The sequence below is a fragment of the Gymnoscopelus microlampas genome (assembly GCF_963454915.1).
Source record: "Gymnoscopelus microlampas genome assembly, chromosome: 24".
Lineage (NCBI taxonomy): Eukaryota > Metazoa > Chordata > Actinopteri > Myctophiformes > Myctophidae > Gymnoscopelus > Gymnoscopelus microlampas.
Genome location: NC_139961.1, coordinates 19,119,868 through 19,141,308, shown reverse-complemented (window position 1 = coordinate 19,141,308; position 21,441 = coordinate 19,119,868). Strand labels below are relative to the sequence as shown.

The 21,441-nt window shown below is 40.5% G+C and overlaps 2 protein-coding genes across 10 annotated transcripts in view; both read right to left on the bottom strand.

Annotated features, from left to right (window-relative positions):
- Positions 1-16,978, bottom strand: part of LOC311041000 (protein NLRC3-like) — a gene marked incomplete at its 3' end in the record, with an annotated part of 132,132 nt that extends 115,154 nt beyond the window's left edge. Inside the window, exon 1 of the mRNA XM_084051437.1 lies at positions 16,881-16,978. The remainder of the gene's footprint in view (positions 1-16,880) is intronic.
- Positions 1-21,441, bottom strand: part of LOC311041106 (uncharacterized protein) — a gene marked incomplete at its 5' end in the record, with an annotated part of 231,405 nt that overhangs the window by 183,633 nt on the left and 26,331 nt on the right. For 4 of the 9 annotated variants that reach the window (XM_084051580.1, XM_084051588.1, XM_084051591.1 and 1 more), the window contains 4 exons: positions 12,689-12,802; positions 14,772-14,885; positions 16,883-16,996; positions 17,597-17,711. The exons of 1 other annotated variant lie outside the window; for it this stretch is intronic. In XM_084051580.1, coding sequence (XP_083907706.1) covers positions 12,689-12,802; positions 14,772-14,885; positions 16,883-16,996; positions 17,597-17,682 — 428 coding nt within the window. Of the gene's footprint in view, positions 1-12,688; positions 12,803-14,771; positions 14,886-16,882; positions 16,997-17,596; positions 17,712-21,441 lie in introns of those variants that run through there. 4 more of the 9 variants (XM_084051589.1, XM_084051590.1, XM_084051585.1 and 1 more) reach the window with 3 other exon arrangements.

The following is a 21,441-nucleotide window of genomic DNA, read 5'->3' as shown; positions in this document are numbered from 1 at the left end:
GAGAGGCCCAGCAGGAAACGGAGGAACAAGTCCAGGTGTCCATTTGGACTTTGTAAGGCCTTGTCTACAGCACTCTGGTACAAGTCATCTAACTTAGGTTTGTCTCCAAACAGCTTGGACCACTTGGAGGTTTTTTGTTGTTCTGACAGTACGTTGACACCAGAGTTGACGAAGGAGTGAAAGACATAAAGAGCAGCGAGAAATTCCTGAACGCTCAGATGAACAAAGCAGAACACCTTGTCTTCGTACAACCTACACTCCTCTTTAAAGACTTGAGTGAACACTCCTGAGTGCACTGAGGCATCTCTGATATCAATGCCACACTCTTTCAGGTCTGCTTCATAGAAGATCAAGTTACCTTTCTCCAGCTGTTCAAAAGCCAATTTCCCCAAAGACAGAATGGCCTCACTATTCCCGTCAGAATTTGCCTGAGCACCGCCATCATCGCCATGATACTTGACATTCTTCTGTTTGGACTGAACCACCATGAAGTGGAGGTACATCGCAGTCAGGGTCTTTGGCAGCAGTCCTTTCTCCTCTGTTCTCAAAATGTCCTCCAGAACTGCAGCAGTGATCCAACAGAACACTGGAATGTGACACATGATGTGGAGGCTCCGTGATGTCTTGATGTGTGAGATGAATGCCATGGCCTGGTTCTCATCACTGAATCTCTTCATGAAGTACTCCTCCTTCTGGGGATCAGTGAACCCTCTCACCTCTGTCACCCTGTCAACATAATCAGAAGGGATCTGATCGGCTGCTGCAGGTCGTGACGTTATCCAGATGTGAGCAGAGGGAAGCAGGTTCCCTTTGATGAGATTTGTCAGCAGCACGTCCACTGAAGTTGGTTTTGTGACATCAGTCAAGATTTCATTGTTCTTGAAGTCTAGAGGAATCCGAAACTCATCTAATCCATCCAAGATGAACGCAACTTGGGACCCCTTTAAGCTGGAGATGTCTGCTTCCTTGTTTCCACCAAAAAAATGATGAAGAAGTCCCACCAAGCTGTAATTCTTCTTCACCAAATTCAGGTCTCGGAAAGCTAATGGAAACATGAAGTGGATATTCTGATTGGCTTTGTCTTCTGCCCAGTCCAGAGCGCACTTCTGAGTTAGGACTGTTTTACCAATGCCAGCCACTCCCTTCGTCATCACTGTTCTGACAGGTTCATGTGTACCAGGTAAAGGTTTAAAGATGTTTTCAGATTTGATTGTAGTTTCTGGTCTAGCTGGTTTATTGGATGCTGTTTCAATCTGCCTGACCTCATGTTCCTTATTGACCTCTCCACTCCCTCCCTCTGTGATGTAGAGCTCTGTGAAGATCTGATTCAGAGGTGTTTTTTGCTTTCCCTCTTTTGCAATCCACTCAGATAAACACTCACACTTCTTCCTGAGATTAGACTTGAGTTGTTGTTGACTGACAGCAGCAAGGGTTTCTAAAAAAAAAAGAAAACACCAATAATAACAAGTAAGACGCGCGAACGCTGGAAGCGAACGCAGCTCGAAAATAACAGTAAGAAGAATAGAAAGGAATGAGCAATTACTTGCCATCCGGCCTGAAATATGCACAAATGACATGGAATTCTTAGATATCCCAATAGATGAACTCGTGTAGATGCTTGTAGATGTGTTATTTTTGACTGTCGCTGCTATATTTTTCTCAGAGGAGTGTAATTTGTCACCCAGGGGCACAGGCGAATTTCAGCCACACTGTAGTGCATGCAGGCAATGAGAGCGCGACTCACATGGGGGCAGCCAATGAGAGCGTGAGTGACATGGGGGCGCGGCTGCACACATACTGCACACAGACAGACACACAAGCCGAGCCGAGTGTCATAGTATGCTCCACTTGGTCAGCCTATGTTCTTCCCGCAGGGGAAAGTCTGTTTTATTTGTCAGACATGGGCGCAGGGGGAAACAGTTAGGGGGTTAAGTGTCTTGCTCAGGGACACCTCAATAAATTGCCAGGGCTGGAAATCAAACCTGATACCTTCTGTTACCCAGGCAGCCCCTCCACCCACTAAGCTACGGCCACTAAATGAGATGCTAAAGGTGATTTTGATAATGTTTCATGTAAAAGATGCAGAATATAAGCAAGAACCAAGAACACTGGCCATCTTCTGTCTAACATGAACGTACTTGGCTAGTTTTGTGACATTAGATCTTGATAAATCTTGTGTGCATGTGCACATTTTGTTCTAGTGGGGGTGCTGGAAGAAAGACTATTGTATCACCAAAATCAATCATCTCAGCAGAATGAAGGCCCATAGCAAATTGCATGGCAAAATATAAAAGACGGGGTGCCGTGATTTTCAGTGATCCCCCCCCCCCCTAAAACATAATCATCAGGTATTATGGTTACTTTGCGGATGACCTAGCCCTTATGTCACATACACACACACATCTTCAAGAAAAAACAAACAGACTCCAACACTACGGCCAACAAGTTGGACTGATCGTGAACAACAATAAAACCAAAGTCATGCCCATCAACACCAATACACCAACACATATAACAATAGAGGAACAGGTCCTGGAAAACGCAGATCATTTCACATATCTTGGCAGTATCATCCACCATGATGGGGGAGCAAGTAAGAACATTCAAAACCGGATCAACAAGGCATACACAACCTTCATAAGACTCAAACAAATCTGGAAGTCAAAACAATACAGCACCAAAACAAAACTCCGGATCTACCAAAGCTGCGTACTGTCAACACTGCTATACGGTGCAGAATGCTGGAAAACCACAGAAAGCGACATCCATAAACTATCCACTTTTCACACATCATGCCTGCGCAAAATCCTGCGAATATTCTGGCCCAAGACCATCTCAAACAATAATCTCCTCAACATCACCCAACAGGACGACATGCTCTGCATAATCAATAAACGCAGGTGGACCTGGATTGGCCATGTCCTCAGAATGGACATCAACGCGATCCCAAGAGTCGCATTACACTGGACCCCAGAAGGCAAAAGAAAGAAAGGGAGGCCTAAAACGACATGGCGGAGGACGATAGAGAAGGAGCTCCAGCAACAACACCAGAGCTGGGGGACCATAGAGAAGATGGCCAAAGACAGATGCAAGTGGAGAAACTTTGTTGCTGCCCTATGCGCCAGCCGGCGTAATGGGGATAAGTAAGTAAGTAATTATGGTTATGCTAGGAAGAAGATTTTTTTTCAAAAAAGTGTACAGAAATTGTTAAAGTTATGTTTTTATGTGGACACGCCTCCAGTTCATTAAGTATACCTGATTCTCACCTTAGCACCTCCTCCACCACCTTAGCACCACCCAACTGTCCTAGTCCCTCCTCCTCCTCATGCCCACACCTGTTGTGTTATGATAATGAGGGGAAGGGTATAATTTTACTAAAGGGCTGTTTTTCTAATGGCACGTTTGACCCTCAAGGTTTCAGCCTCCAGGTAGAAACTCAAAATAGTCAGAGAAGACATAAAACACCATAAAAACACCACCAGGGGGCTTAATTAATCTCTGTCAACCTCATAGACACATGAAAAACAGAAAAAGTGCAAAACCATGGCACCACCTCTTAAAGTAATGGTAGAGATATGTTGTGTAGGAGTATGAGTGCAAGTGGACATTTTGTCCTTATGACGCCGATATATGAAAGGCCATATAATTAAAGTTATCATCAGGAGGAGCCATCCTCTGTAGTTCCTGAAGGTTCACAGACAATCCCATGACAATCCAGCTAGTATCGTTTTAGATAGTTATTTAGGAGTAAAGTATTGGACAGACAACCATCTTTAACCCTGCCTCTAGTGAGGTTAAACATAAAGCATGCATTAGGGGGGCATCAACAAAATCATTATTTTCCTATGGTAAGGCGTGCCTTGTGCCACTTCTCTCTTGCATGGAGCATTTTGCACAGCATTTCTTTACTCTAAACTTTTCAGCACAAGGTGGGGTATCTAACTGCTCGTCAATGTCACACTTGGCCCAATAAAGGAAGAAGATGGCTTTACGACTTTACCAATTCCTTCCTGTTTCAGTAGATGTATGGTGGGACAATGGCAAATGCAGACAAAATAGATAATCTAGTGCTGGCCTCCTCGAGGTGCCGAACATGAATTCTGAAAAACATGGCGAAGCAGCTTTCTGCTTGTATGGGCCAATGGCCTGGAACAAGCTCCCATTACATATAGGACAGACCATAGATGGCTTTAAAAGCAAGCTCAAGACCCACCTTTTTACTCTTGCTTTTAGTTCATTCCATTTTATTTTTGACTTGTTCTTGCTATTGTATTATATTGTTTTAATGTTGATCTTGCCTCCTTTTAATTCGTTCTTGATCATGTTTTTGATTGTGTTTTTAACACAATATTGTGTTTAATATTGTGTTCTTTTTCTTTCGTTGATCTTTTTTGCATTTTATGTCATGAAAGGTGCTACACAAATAAAGTTTATTATCATTATTAGTATTATTAGCAGTATTTAATTACAATTCATGGCTACCCCATTATTGTCTCCGCCAGAGGTGGAGAGTATGTTTTCGTTCCCGTCCCGCTGTGTCCCCCCCCCCCTAGCCAAGCTAACATTGGTCAAGCTTCACGTGACACGTGACAATATGTTGTCACCAATGCTTTTGATTGGCTAGCGAGACGCATGACGAAATAAAATCCTATAAATAGGTGTGTCGCTTCAAAAAGCCATTTATGTTTTTTGAAGTGAGGTAACATTGGTCAAGCTAACATTGGTCAAGTGACACGTGACAATATGTAATATAAATAGGTAAGACAGGATTAATAAGGAACAGTACTGGCGGAGACCTGTGCTACGAGGAGCACATTTTCTAGTTTAAATAGTAATCGGTGAAGCATTCATTGAGTTGTGTGAGCACGAGCAGCCAGGAATCTCACTGGTGAGTATAATGTTTATTTATATACTAAAGCTGATTATATTTAATTGCCCGGTTGTGCACACAGTCCTGTCCCAAGGCTCACCATGCAGATTTTTATCGTCCCACTTTTCCAAGGTGATTTTGAAGCACGGCTGTAGGGACATGTCCCGGAGTGATCACCAAGACACCAACTAAGTCTTAAAAACACTACATTTCTGATACGTTAATTACACTGCCCACATAAATGCATGACAGGGTAATAGCATTTGTGCTGTCAGCGAGTGTCTGTGTCTATGTGCATTTTGTAGGAATTCCATCAGCAATAACAAGTTACAAGGTAGTAGTTTTGTAGCCTAATCTGTATGAATTGTTTCTAGGAAAGGTAGAGCTCTCCTTAGAGAAATGTCTGTATTTACCACAGAGTTTTTTAAATATATCATATTGCTATACTTTGTCCTCTCCATAATGTTAAAGGGATATTTCACTTTCAAAAAAACTTTTGGTCATTTTATGGTCTAGTCAGGATTTTGTGAACCCCCCAGACTGTTTTTAAGTTACTTGATTCAGTATTTAGATATTTGATATTCATTTTATCAGCCACGCCCCCTTCCTATACAAACCCATTATAACTTCAAACTCCATTTTTAACCCGTTTAACCATGAAAAACACCCGTCCTTGGCTCTGGTGACTCACCCTACCCTCCTAATGCGTGAGAGGGCCGTGTTTTTTTGATAACTTTTTTCATTTATTTTTAATCATTTTATTTTGTATTTAATTTTTTCATTTTCCAAAAAAAAATATTAAAAATAAATGAAAAAAGTTATCAAAAAAACACGTCCCTCAAATATCTAAATACTGAATCAAGCAACTTAAAAACGGTCTGGGGGGTTCACAAAAGCCTGAGTAGACCATAAAATGACCAAAAGTTTTTTTGAAAGTGAAATATCCCTTTAAAGCTGTAAATAAAGACTTTCTTACTGCTCTCCATTATGTTCAAGCTGTAAATAAAAATGTTCTTACTGCTCTCCAGGATGTCAGCCAGCGCCTCCTGTTTCTCACTCCTCAGGAGGTGCAGTGTGGTCGTCAGAGCTTCCTCTCTGAAGCTCCTCCTATGCTCCTCCTCACTGTCTATCAACTTCCTCTGACTCTCTAAGCATTCTGGGTAATCTGTCATCAGAACACTCTGGAACCTCTTCAGCTCTTCCTTCACAAATGTAACAAGTTTCTCTTCAACCAGCTGAAACACAAAATATAATAATAATAATAATAATAATAATAATAATAATAATAATAATAAGTGTAATAATAATAAGGGTAATAATAATAAGTGTAATAATAATAATAATTTAAAAAAATATATAATAATAACAATACAATAATAATAATAACAACAACCACATTGAATTGATGAAAAGTCCACTGGATTAAAGATTAATGGCCCTAATTTTAGTAAACAGCTGAACTGGTGTATACCGTAGTACAGCCAAAGTGTGGTGGACTTTTGTTGTTTTCTGGAACAGAGAACGGTGGATTACCTGTGTCATAGTGGCAGGTAATCCCCCTACTATCCCCCCTAAATGTTTCTATTGTGAACAACTATTGATTTTTCATTTGATTTGTAGATAAAGAAAAGGTGTTTGTGAGAATGCCTGAGCGGCCTAGGCAGCAAATCAATGGGGACAAGTCCAGTGGCGACCTTCAACCATGAAGTTAAAATTTTGCTCCCTTTTATACAATTATTTAACACCATGCACAATATCCCATTCACATCTCCTTACATACACTGACTCCCTTATATACTGGCTGGCCCATACCATTCCCCAGGTTACCTCCCCAAATCTGCCTAAAGCACTACCACATGCAATTATATTAAAAATGTATAATAACTCCTTCTTCACTCTACAACATAGCAATATCCATAACAATTGCAAAAGCTCACATTGCACTGGAAGACAGCAGCAACTTGAACAGGTACATGTTAAAGGTAGGGTCAGTGATATTATTTCTTTTTTTTAAAGGTTAAAGTACTATATTCTGATAGTAATCATTGCTACAGAGCGTCTGTTCGGTCACAGGGGTCTCTCCAGCTCTTTAGTAAATAGAATATAGTACATTTTCAGGAGGTGACAAATTGTAAGCCAATCAGGAGAGAGCACTGAAAATTCATTTTCTGTTTAATAAAGAGCTGGAGAGACATGGGAGACTCCTTTTACTGAACAAACACTCTATAGCAATGAGTACGATCAGAATATAGAGCTATTTAACACTTATTCTAACCAAAGCAAATCGCTTACCCTACCTTTAAGCATTAAATCAAACTTAACAATCAACTTCATATTATATTCCACATACAGTGCAATCCTATTCTAAGGAAGTTGAGAACATACTAAGCATGATGTTGGTGGGTTTTGTCTTTTCTCAGTGTTTTGATATTTTGAACATGATTCTGCCGACTGTGACATCATCATACAGAATGTTAGTTCTTTCTGGACTAAAATGGACTACAGCCCGTGTTTCCTGTAGTTCAAGTAAGTCAGACTTGCCCCTCCAGCTGATGTCGATCACCTTGTTAAGACTGCACTAAGGGGTCAGGTACCTTGTCTAGCAGCACCTCCACAGTGAAGGGCACCATGACACTGCCACAATAACTAGAAGATATGTAAACAGCAGTGGTGTAGTGGTCTAGTATGCACCGCTACAGCGTATGACCACCTTTTGTGACCAACATGCACGCCTTATACACTGGCGTGCACGTGCATGCCTGTGAGACTGCGTGCCCGCTAGATCGAATCAATTGGTGCGGCTGTGAATGCCTGCGCAATTTGCATATACGCTGTAGAAGCCTAGCATGCAGCTTTGTTGGTACTTAAAGAAACAATTGCAGTAATGTTAACACTTAACACCTCAACACCCGTCTCTCAAAAAAAAAACTGTGACAATGTTGATCCCAGGCAGCCCGGCCCGGCCCGCCAAAACGGGCCGGGCTAGGGCCGTTTCTGTATTTGAACATCGGGCCTGGGGACGGGCTCGGGCTCACCGAACATTTTGCGCAGAAATTTCACTCTGGTAACATAATCCGCCTCTCGCGAAACCCCGGTATAGTTCATGGTTGTGCAGCAGCAGCACTAGCAGCCTGCAGGCACGCTGCTAGTAGTAGTCACATGACAACAACACACACACATGTCGCACACAGAAGCCTATACTTTTTCTTCACAGCGCTCGTGACTCAAAAGGAGGAGTTTTTGTTTGTGTGTTACGCACTGGATTGGAACTATTTTTGCAATATTATTCTTCATAGTTTACCTCAAAGAAAGGTATAATCTTTTTTGAGGGTTCGAGCCTATAGGCTCGAAACCTCTTTGAAACTCTTGGCTTTCTTCTTCCGCCGTTTTTGCAGTTCTGGCCTAACCGTGTGGTCACTTTTTACGAAACTTTATGGTAGAGGGCTATACCAAACGGCTAAGACACGAAACTCACAACTATTGGCCAAAGGGTGGCGCTATAGCACTCAATTGACTTTGAACAGGTACAACTCATGCCCTGTTTGACCTACAGCCATGAAACTTCAATACACACATGCGTCTCCTCATGCCTACAACTTTCACGCTCTGACTTTTGACCTCTGACCTTTAGATCTCCCACCATTTTGAATTATATGAAAAGCAGTTTAAACCAGGTCAGGTCTGTTGGTCCAATGGCTGATTGCTAAACCATCTGCCTTGAAACAGCAGGGTCGCTGGTTCAAGTCTCACCTCATGCAGACCTCATTTTAATTGCATTGCACACTATATTTCTGTATCAATTAATACATATGCAATTGTTAAAGATAACATGGAATGGAATTTCAATGTATGATGTACTTCGTTGTGAAAATAGCCGATCTACAATTTCACAACTTTTTGGATAGCAACGCTTTGTGAGCTTGTAGATCGGCTACTTTCACTAGTTTTGGTACCGAGGAGACATCGCATTTCTCTATTGGTAAATGCTTTGTGAACCACTGATCTTAGTGTTAGTGATACAGGGGCTCCGTTCATGGCAGAAGGCAAGAGTCTATGATCTTCAACAGACACCATGAAGCCATAGCTCAATCACTAGTGTGACAGACTGTGAGTTCGAAGGTTGAGTGTTCGATTCCTGTCTGTGGACATGGATATTGTAGAGGCTTGGCTTCATTAAAAGAAGCTTCTTTGGATGCTCCTTTCTCACTGACCAAGTATGTGGATCGAATTTATTGTAATGTTGAATTGTATAATAATCATGTGTTTCTATTTTTCATAGTGTAAAACCATGACCGTGAAGCCTCACCACCTCCTTGCCCAATCATAAAATGCTCATGTGTGCAATGGAACAATAAATGGCTTGAACGGAACTCTGTTGCCCCACATTCTTGTAGATGTGCCATGGTGACATGACCATCCTCCTATGAGAAACGTCTGTCTGTCTGTAGTAGTGAGACCAAAATTTGTTCTGCCGGTTCTCCTCAGTGGCTGGAGCAATTGATCTGAATTTGCACACAGCCATTGACCATTACCATGTGCACGGAACAGCGAAGCCTGTTTTTTCAGCTGTTTATTAACGTTTTTGTGTAAAATAATGTCGCCATGGTTATGGGTCTGCCCAGCTGTGGGATGGCCCCGCGAGCTATGGGACGAACTGCCTCCCGGGTTGCCAGATCATGTGCGCATATCCCCCCACGGATTTGTCGACCGGCTATGGACTAGTGTTAATTAATGCACATGCAATTTTTATAAGATAACATGAAATGCCTTTTTGAGAGTAGTTATTGTCAAGGTATACCCTATTTCCTTGTGAAAATAGCAAGAGTCTATGATCTTCAACAGACACCGTCAGGCTGGATGAAGCCTTAGCTCAATCACTAGTGTGACAGCCTGTGAGTCCGAAGGTTGAGGATTCGATTCCTGTCTATGGCCATGGGTTGAGGTGTCAATGAGTAATGTTCTTAACCCTGGATTGCTAGCCACAATCCCTCAGCACTTTGCTCAGCTGTTGAGAATGCTCATTTCATTGTTAGTTGCATGGGCTGCTTTGTCTCAAGTTCAATCTATTCTGTTTGTACGTCTTATTGTGCTATTGTTGCATATCGCTTTTTGCCTCTCATGCCTCGAACCTGTTTATTGCTGCTTGCAGCTATATTTTGTTGTTGTTGCTGGCTGGGTGAGGATCATGACGCTGCTGTCTTGACTTCTTGTGGGTTTGTTTTTATAAGAGCCGGCTGCTGCGCGGTTCGCACCAGTGCACGCTCGAAAATAATGAATTAATAATATAAATAAAGAGGTCTCGGGCTTCGGACACAGGCTTGGGCTGTAAAATTGCGCCACCTACGGGCCAGGGGCCGGACCGGGCTGAAATACCACGGGCCAGGGCTGGGCTAGGGCCCACATATTTGGCCCGTGCAGGGCTCTACTGTGGTTGTGTGTGTCTTCATGGAATAACTGGCTACAACTACTGAACGTGGACAGGTAGCTAGCCTATAATGTCAAGATACTGCTAAAACATTTACGGGAAAGATCAAACTTGTTTCAAAAGCCATCAGCGTCACGCTGACACACACACACACTGTGCGTGTGCGTGCCGTGTACGTGCGTGTTGACGCCATTAAAATAGCGTACATAGTGTTGACACTGGTCAACACTATCAACATTAATATTTGCAGACACATTACAAATGACTACCTAATACAGGTTAAAGGGTCTACACCATGAATTTTAACTTTTTCTTCATTTTTGTGTGTTTTTGGTCTCCCCCACCTCTCTTCTGTTCCAACAAATACCCGACTTCGAGCATGCAGGCTTTCATAGGCTATCTGTGGTTTTTATGTAAATTGGTCTGAAAACAGTCCGTCAGATTTGTTCCCCCACCCTACGTCACGTCTGGGAACAATTCCTCCCGTTTTTCAGTTCTAACCAAAAAAAAAAAATCAAAAAAAAAAAAAACATTTTTTTTTTTCATTTTTTTTTTCTTTTTCATTTTTTCTTATTTTTTTTTTTTCTTTTTCCACACAGAACCAGGACATAACATGCATACAAACTGGCTCAATAGCGCCCCGTGCCAAACAGGACAATGTGGTATTGCAGGTGAAAGTGCTTTATAAGCCAGAGAGAAGTTAGTTGGAATGAGTATATCTGAGGCTTGATTTAGGCTCAAACCTTTTGAAAAACGTTTGAGGGACATAAACAATATGATATCAAATATTATTATTATTTTTTAAATTCATGGTGTAGCTCCTTTAAAACAATAACATAAAGAACTAAAGAAATTCTAAATTCAAACCAAATTAATATTTAAGAAAAACTCCAGTCACACACCTCTCTCTTCCCTGACCATTTGGTACAGTCTGACTAGGTATTAACAAGTCTTAACAAGGTGATTGACATCAGCTGGAGGGGGCAGTCTGACTGGAACTGACAGGAATAACTGACATTCTGTACGATGATGGCACAGTCATGTTCAAAATATCAAAACACACTCCAACATGTTTTCATGTTTTATTATGGCCTCAACTTCATTAAAATAGGGGTTGGGTGCAAAATTGGCAAATTTGCCCTTTAATCTATATGGCATTAAGATGTATTGCACTTCAACATTAGACTACAATCAACATTTGTTTGCATTTCTCCAATTCATCAGGCTGAGTGGCCAGCTCAGCTGGACAGGAAAAGACAACTCAAAATGTCGAGTTAAAATGTATTCAATAAACCATTAAAACCATGACTGTTCATTACAGTACTTTACTGTGAAAAGTGCACTGTGCAAATACCTAGCGTGCCAATAAACGCAAATGCTCAATACTTCAATCACTTAGGTTAGAATATGCACGTGCAAACGTAATAGAGGACCTCTCTGTTACAGTGTTGTTGTACATTAACACACCTTAAATATGGAGTCCACTTCTGTTTGATGTTCCTGAGCAGACTGACCACTGGAAACCTGGGATGTGTCCTGGTGGTCTCTGTAGAACACACACACACACACACACACACACACACACACACACACACACACACACACACACACACACACACACACACACACACACACACAATTAGACAATTTTCGAAGTAGACGATTAAAATGTCACTGATGAGTGTGTATGTTCTAAATTTGCATTGTCAATTTAGTAGATGGTTTTATATGATGGCATACAATGTGAAAGATTAACCGATGCTTAAAACCTGTAAAAATGTATGGTATTCACTTCCTATGAAGCCCATGAACTGCATTATAAACATACTTACAATGCATTATAATCTGCTTATCACATTGTAATTGTAGTTTTAAGCAGTCATAAATACACATAATGCTTCATAACAACAATCATAACAATTTAGAAAGCATTTTATGATGATTATTCTTCTGGCTACAGTAGAATCAGTACTGCTGTATGGGGCTGAGACATGGACAGTAACAGTACAGAGCCCTGGATGGCGTCTATATACAAGATGCCACAAGCTACTGTACACCCCCTGCGCTCAAGTCTGACCACCAGGGCAGCAAGCAGCTGGGAGAAATAGGGGATCAAATAGGTCTAATCATTTATTTTGTGTTATTGTGTGTGTGTGTGTGTGTGTGTGTGTGTGTGTGTGTGTGTGTGTGTGTGTGTGTGTGTGTGTGTGTGTGTGTGTGTGTGTGTGTGTGTGTGTGTGTGTGTGTGTGTGTGTGTGTGTGTGTGTGTGTTCTACATCACTGGATGTAGAACATCTACGAGAATGAGTAGTCAGACCAATAATCTTATGATTTCTGACATCTGCTCAGTAGTGTTTAATAAAACTAATCAAGTGTTTGTTTTACATTCTGACCTCTGATCAGTAGAGTGGTGTCCATCTTTGAAGTTCATCAGTCCATCCCTGGACTTGTCACTCTTCAAGGAGACACAGCTGGGTACAGGAGACTCTGATCTCTGCTGATGAACCCTGACAAGATGATAACCAAGATGAAACATTATATTTATTTATTCATTCACATTCATCTATGTATCCTTTAATTCCATTTCAAAGGTTTTGTTGTTGTTTACAATGTCCATATATGGAGATCTTTTTATCTGTCAGTCCTTTTCCCTTTTATTCCCATATATGGAGTTCCCTGATGTCATGAGTATATGCACATATATGGGCATGCCCCCTTTTGTGCCCATATATGGAGCTGATTGATTTGTTTGCGCCTGATGCCATGACGACACATTGAGGTTATACAATACACTTCATATTTGGGCGTAACTGCATTGGGAACTCCTTATGGTTATAGCTGAGTCATGGTGACATGAACATGATGTCAGAAGTCCGCCGGCTGACCGGCCGGCCCTCCCATTAGTCAATTTTAATATAGGATCAATACAGTAGTTTTTGTATTATACACATGGTTTTGGTTAATGGTTATGTTGTACAACATAATAGGCTTGGCATGTTATATCTAATTGAGGTGTGATGATGCCACCTGTGTCTAAGTAGAACTAGTTAGTAGATTCTTCCCTGATTGGTCAAGTTAGCTTGTGACCAGGTGTAAAAGGTGTTTGGAACCTGGTAATCAGGTTGAGTTGATGTTGATGAGTTGTCTGTCTGTCATCTGTAAGCTCCTGTTTGCAATTAAAACATGGCTAGTGTGTTGCTACTCTTAGCTCTATCTTATACGTATTTAGTGTGGTTGCCTATAGTGCGTACCAAAAATTCCTGAACGGGCGTCAACAAGTGCCATTTGGTAGTGCAGACATCTTGGTGGGGTATAACAGTTGACTTAACATTGAACCCCACAAGTATGTCTGCAGCTACTATGCCACGCCCCCTGTGGTGACGACACGTTGGCAAGCACTATTCACCTGTTTCCTAGGCTTTTCACTGTGTTCCACTTCCTGTCGATTGATCCAATGAAATCCAATGAAACTGGTCAGATGACTAATGATATCCAATGAAATCCGACAGGAAGTGGAAAACACACAGCCTAGGAAACAGGTGAATAGGCAACTGACACTATTAATCTTGGGCGAGTTTATTATAGAGCAGGGGTGGGCAACTTTGATGATGGAGAGGGCCACTATATTTCCACTGTCGGGCCACTCTATGTCACACAAAGGTAGCAAAAATAGCCGATCTACAAGCTCAAAACGTGTCACAGTGAGACGGGTTTCGAGCTTGTAGATCTGCTATCTTTGCTATTTTTGAATTAGAATCATGAATATTGTTTTGCTATTTTTGAATTGGAATCCTGAAAGTAAAGTAAAATTTGTATTTCATTTCAAATGCATTTAGTTATACTTATGTTAACTTTTTAAACTTAAATACAAATACATTGGACGTAAAAAAGACAATATAATTTTAATACTATTAAGCTACTAATATAGACTGAAGTAATTGAAGCGGGTCATGTTTGCAATTGTAACAGCTGAAATCAATAATATCAGTATTCCGATATTAACCTGTGGGCCGCAGTGAAGTGAAGGTGGGGGCCGCATGTGGCCACCAGTTGCCCATGTATGTTATAGAGTAACCTCAAAACTTTGGCACGCTGCTCCTGCCAGTTTTGGCTGCACACAGTAGAGTCATAATGTCAAATCGACCAGCTTCATCAGGAATGGCTTGTATTTTGCTGAGCGATATGTTTCATACTTTAATTCATATTAATGTATTATTGAATAAAAGTGACAGCTTCCATTCAAGTATTTTTCTCTCGGAAACCATAAAGGCTGTAGTTATACCACACTTGGTAGAGATGTTCACAATCCAGTTGTCTGTTTGTCTATGGGTGCGTTCGGACATGCGCACAGGGAGCACACTCACTTATTGGTTTGTATTGGACCAGTGCGCTCAGTTCCTTAACTTCCTTATATCCGAACGCACCCTATCTACCCTATCAACTGTATGTTGTTTTCTGTTTGTTTTACATTCTGACCTCTGATCAGTAGAGTGGTGTCCATCTTTGAAGTTCATCAGTCCATCCATGGACTTGTCACTCTTCAAGGAGACACAGCTGGGTACAGGAGACACTGATCTCTGCTGAGAAACCCTGACAGGATGATAACCAAGATTAAACATAATTATGTATTGGTCAACTAGTCACAGTTGGGGGACATCTAAATATGAGTATACATATTTACATATTTAAAATAGGACACCGTAAATGTAACGTATTTTGTTAAATTATTACCAGTGTTGGGTAGTAACAAATTAATAATAATATATTACTGTAATATTATTACTTTTCCCAGTAACGAGTAAAGTAAGGTATTATTCTGCCAAAAGAGTAATATTATACCATATTACTCAGACAAAAAAGGCCTCGTTACTCGTTACTGATGACGAGCGTCATTTATTTTCGCTCATTCATTCATTTAATAGATACTCTCTCCGTCTCTCGTAGAGGCAAGTTGTCGCTTCATGCAAAAATAGAGCAGATCTACAAGCTATCAGCCTACGTCACAGAGATGCTTTTTAGCTTGGAGATCAGTTATTTTTAGCACGCAGCCTGCGCACAGTTATGACGTAGCGCATGACCCGTATGCGACCGTCGCGTTGTGTATTTTTCCGCCGTTTTTTAACTTCAAAAAGCTCTCAAACTTCTATTTTGAGGCACGGAATTTACTTATAAGATATCGTTCTGATATAATTTTGTTGTTTAACTTCATATATGTGGTCAATTAATCATGACAGAGCCTATTTAAAAATAAAAATTCAGAGAACCGGCAGGGGCAGGCAGTGACACGCATTGTATCCGAATAAAGCAACCAATTTTCGGCATGGCCCTTTCAGAAGTCCCCCTGCGTCACTTGTCTGGTGGTCGGGGAAACGAACTGCTGATGCCTCTCCTCTCCTCTCCTCTATATCATTGGTTCTCAAAGTGGGGTCCGGGGACCCCCAGGGGTCCTTGAGGGAGTTCCAGGGGGTCCCCAGCTAAATGATAGATTAGGCACCAAATGGACCCTTATGGGTCTGTAACTCTGAGAGTGTACAAATGGAACCAAATGGACCCGTTATAGATTTTACAATATAAATTGCGGTCCAAGTGATAGAAATGCCATTAAATGGGGGTCTGTAGCCCTAATGCATGTCAAATCTTCTCTTATGGGGGTCCCTGGCATATCTTTTGAAATGGGGGTTTGCGGGCTAATAAGTGTCAATTTGGGGGTCCTTGACATGAAAAAGTTTGAGAACCACTGCTCTATATCTCCTCTCCTCTCTCCTCCCCCACTTGCACTTTGGCTAATTAATATTGACTGGTGTAAGATATGTTGAAAAGGTTAAGAAATGTTCAAAAAGTTGACTTTATTGTTTCAGTTTTTGAGAGGCTGCAGCCAGTGTGTGCAGTTCAGATTGATGTTGTTCCTGTAAGGATAATTATTGTTCCAATTCCAAATATGGAATTTGCAGCAGCAAAATACTTAAAAGGATAAAGACTGTTGACTGTTTTCTATTGTTCCATTAAATTGGATTCAGTTCTAAAAGGCTAAAAACTGTACACGTATTTTCTTTTGCGGGGGGCAAAGTAATATAAGTAAGTAATATAAAGTAATACGTAATATATTACTCTTGATTCCAAGTAATAAGTAATATAATAGTATTACTTTTCAAAGGAGTAATAAGTAATAAGTAACATATTACTGTCCTAAGTATTATAGCCCAACACTGATGATTACACTTGGGTGCTCGGGTGGCACAGTGGTAAAGTCCCTGCCCACCGCCACTGAGGTTGTGGGTTCAAATCTACCGTGTTGCATCCTTCATTTCAAGAAATGTCCTTTTAAACAAACAAAATTATGACTAGATGTAAAATATCATGACACATGAATACTACCAGACATACTGTAATATCTGAAATGTAAGTTATGATATGTGACTAATGGGAATTAGTCACATTAAGTCAGAATTAAATTAACCGTCGGTTACATTAATTCCAATTAGTCACAGTTCAGATGATGGTATTTTCATATTACATCTAGTCATAATTTAGTTTGGTTAACGGGATATTTCTTGAAAGATTTTGATATTAAATAATCATTCCAACACCTCTGATCAGTAGAGTGGTGTCCATCTTTGAAGTCAATCTGTCCATCCTTGGACTTGTCACTCTTCATGGAGACACAGCTGGGTACAGGAGACTCTGATCTCTGCTGATGAACCCTGACAGGATGATAACCAAGATGGGAAATTGTCATTAATTCCTTTGTTTCATTTACTATATTTTTGGTGACCCCATGGCCTTTCATTTTATTCTACTTTAAAGGTTTTGCTGTTGTTTACAAGTGTTCATTTGTGTTAAAAGAGACTTGCAATATTGTGGACTAATTGTCCCAATTCAATGCACAAAGGTTATTGTATTGCTTACTTGTAAAAACATTGTTTTGAGCATTCTTCCTCATGGTACGTGTGGGAATACACTGGTGTTTGTTTTCTTTTAGAAGTCCATGAGCGTGTTCATGATTGTAATGCTCAACATTTTAGTCACTTTGATTTATGTATTGACCTCCTCAAACCAGTCATGTTTATTAAAATTGGACATACAACATGTTAAATGAATTATCATTACTCATATTTCATGACTTAGATTTCAGATGTACTTGTCTTGAATCTTTAGATTATGAAAGTTACATATTGCAGCTTGAAGATTCTGCAGTAATTACTGGTACACCAGCTAACAGGCTCAAATATACTAGAATAATCAAATAATGACTTTGTAGCACAGACTTGTTTTCTTATCACTTTGATGAATCGACCACTTACCCTGTTGTTGGTTGACTAGGGTCCATGGTGCTTACTGTTTTTGGTTCTCTAGGGTCAATACTGCTTACTGGGGTTGGTGGATCCATACTGCTTACTGTGAATCACTCTGGATAACAGCATCTGCAGAATGACAATTGTAAATAGTTGTAATATTATAATAGACTGTAGATTGCCATGTCAATTGTTAGTTACTGTAGAGTAAGGTTTTCTATACTTTGAGAAAGACTCAACACAAAAAATTAATCGTCCAAAAGATCTACAACAAAAAAAACTTCTATACATTTAGAGTAGTCAATTATGTTTTACCCCTTTTTTTACCCCGTCTTAAGTCATAGTTGCATCAACTCTCTGTAGTTATTGTGAGACAGTTTGCCATTCGGCACGGGGCATGAAAAAGGCCTTTCCCCAGCAGGGCAGGTGAAATGACTTGCAGTCAACAACACAATAATTCACCAGTACTTCAACAGGATTTATCACACACACACACACACGCACGCACGCACGCACCCACCCACCCACCCACCCACGCACGCACGCACGCACGCACGCACGCACGCACGCACGCACGCACGCACGCACGCACGCACGCACGCACGCACACGCACGCACACAATACACAACATACAGCACATATTAATGACAACAGAACATTAACCCTGGTGTCCCTATTTAGGGCATGAGAGATGGAGTACACACAGAAAAAAAAAGGTTCTTAAATGGTTCTTTAAAACCCTATATGGTTCTTTGAAGAACCATCACCTGCTAAAGAACCATTTTATATAGCAAATGGTTCTTTAGATTCTTAAATGGTTCTTTAAAACGCTATATGGTTCTTTGAAGAACCATCACCTAATAGAGAACCATTTTATAGAGCAAATGGTTCTCCAGATTCCTCACATGGTTCTCAAGGATTTAAAAGGTTCAAGGAAGGGGGAATTATTTTCCAAACCATTTCATATTACAAATGGTTCTTCATATTCCTCATATGGTTCTATGGGATTTGAAAGGTTCTTATTGGTAGGGGATTTTGCAACTGTAAATTATAACCTGTATAAAACAATTACAAATTATTATTTTTGTAGACGCTCTTATTTCAGAGTTATTCACAAAAAGCAAGGGCAATACATCAAATGCATTACATGGAGATTGTAATCTAGTTTTAGGATAGGTAACCCGAGAGTCTATTGTCAGTCTAATCATATTATATAATAAGAAGAAAAAAAAGCCTTATCTCTGATGTCAAATTCAGCCTTAACCATGCAGCTATACCCAAATATGGAGTGTCTAACCTCAATATGTTCGCATCAGGCGCCAATAGATGTCTGCTCCATATATGGGCACAAAAGGTGCCATGCCCATATATGGAGATATAGGCCTACCCTGCTTTAAAAACCAGCACAAACCAGCTTATGATGGTTGCTGGTTTTAGCTGGTTTTAGCTGGTCTTGGCTGGCCTTAAGCTGGTTTAGATGGCATACCAGGCTGGACAAGCTGGTCAGGCTGGTCAGGCTGGTTTGCCAGTGTAGTTGGTTAGCTGGTCACTAAGCTGGATTCTGCTGGTCTTTGCTGGTCAGCCAGCTGGCTGGCTGGACTGACCAGCAAAGCCAAGCTGGTAGCTGGTCTTTGCTGGTCAAATGGGTGGACTGCCCAGCAAAGACCAGCTTACCAGCTAGACCTAGCTGGTCAGATGGCTGGACACTGGACAGACCAGCAAAGACCAGCTTAGCAGCTGGTCAGGTTTGGTTAGATCAGTGGTTCTCAACATGTGGATCGGGACTCCCAGGGGGGTCCCCACATGATTTGGGGGTGGTCCCCAGATGACAGTGAAGTGACAATTTAAGGACCTTTAAGACCTTTTTAATACCTAAAAAAACAAAACACCATTACTCCATCAAAAGTAACAAACTATAATATAAAAATGGTCAAACATTGGCCAAATTGTCTAACAATAATAATAATATAAGAAAACATTTTGAAAATAGCAGATCTACAAGCTCACAACACCTTCCTTGCGAGGCGTTGTGAGCTTGAAGATCTGCTATTTTCACAATAGAGTCAAACTAAACGTAAATGCATCAACTATACATTCCAAGTGCTTATCAGGGTGGGGGGTCCCCAGCTCAAATATGATTATTTTGGGACGTCACGGCCTGAAAGGGTTGAGAACCACAGGGTTAGATCACTGTTTCCCAAACAGTGGGTCGGGCCCATTTGTGGGTCATGGACACATCACAAGGAAAGATCCCTTTGTTTGTTTCTTACAAAAATATATTACTATATTATTTCAAAACATTTCCCACCCAAAAATCGAAAATCTTCATCAATAAAAAAACAAATAAATACAAAATCTAAGAATCATACATCATACCTGCCATTAGACTGTGAAGTTTTTCTTCTGTTACAATACCCCCCCCCCCCCCCCCCCCAGTATATACAGTATACAGTAGGCCTATACAGTATATTTTATTTTATTTTATTTTATTTTATTTTATTTTATTTTATTTTATTTTATTTTTTATTTTATTTTACATTTCTTGTCCTTTTCTTGTGATGTGACATAGATAATATATTTGTTTTATCGCAATTGGCAAAGAATATGCTAGTTTGATTCTAAATAACACTTTTTATTGCTATGGTTACCAAAATGAACAGATCTACAGATCTACATCTTGTCGCAATTCGATGCGTTGTGAGCTTGTACATCTATTTTCTTTTTTTACAGAGAAGTGCATCATGGGCCCTGAGCAGTGTTGCCATATCTGCTTATTATAAGCGACTTTGGGCTTGTTTTTCTGTAAAGTTGCTTGTAAATATTAGTGAAAGATTTCACTTATTTTTGATAGTAGAAATAGCAGATCTACAAGCTCACAAAATGCATTGCAAATGCGACGCACTGTGAGCTTGTAGATCTATATAGGCTGCAAATGTCGCTTCTTTTGGGCTTAATTGTTTTCACAGACCTGGCTGCTTATTTCTCTCACAAAATCTGGCAACACTGTCTCAGCATGCTCGCGACTGCGCGGGGAGAATGAATGTTGTCTCGAGCCTGTAGCTCACTTCAGTAGAAAGTTAGATAAATTGCGTTGCTTTGGATTCATCAAAAATAATTATAAACCGGCTTCAGAGAAGATAAAAGGATGAAGAAGAAGCGGCGGACATTTTAGGTGAGTGTTGACACACAGAACTACTGTTTATGTAGGCTTTTTAGCCTACTATTACTGTATTGATAATAAGTGCGTAGGCTGATGTTTTTGAAGTCAATCAAGTCATGACCCAACTCTACACATTGTTTAGTTATTTAAATTGTCTTGATAACGGGATTATGACAATAATTACAATAAACTATAGTGGGAATATAGCTACAGAGTTTTAATATCCCGTGAACTCTGAACATTAATGATTCGCTTGTCTGTCTGTCTGTCTGTGTGTGTGTGTGTGTGTGTGTGTGTGTGTGTGTGTATGCGCAGTGTTGTAGTGCTAATTTTGGAAGTGGGGGAGCGCACCTCTGAAACCTCTTAATGATTAAAAAAATAATAATAATTTATCTAAAAAGAATAAAGTCATAAAATAAAAAAATATAACAATTTAAATATTTTTTTTTTCAGCAGTTAAAGTGAGGGAGCGCCGCTCCCCCGCGTCCCCCCTCCACTGTGTGTGTGTGTGTGTGTGTGTGTGTGTGTGTGTGTGTGTGTGTGTGTGTGTGTGTGTTGCTGCAGTGGCCAAAACGAATGGTTTGCAGGCAGCCCTACAAAATGAGAAAAAGGAACCCAAGAAGAGAGAACCATTATGTGTTATGCCCCCCCCCCCTCCCACAAAGAAGAAAACAGTTTGAAGGTAAAGTGATA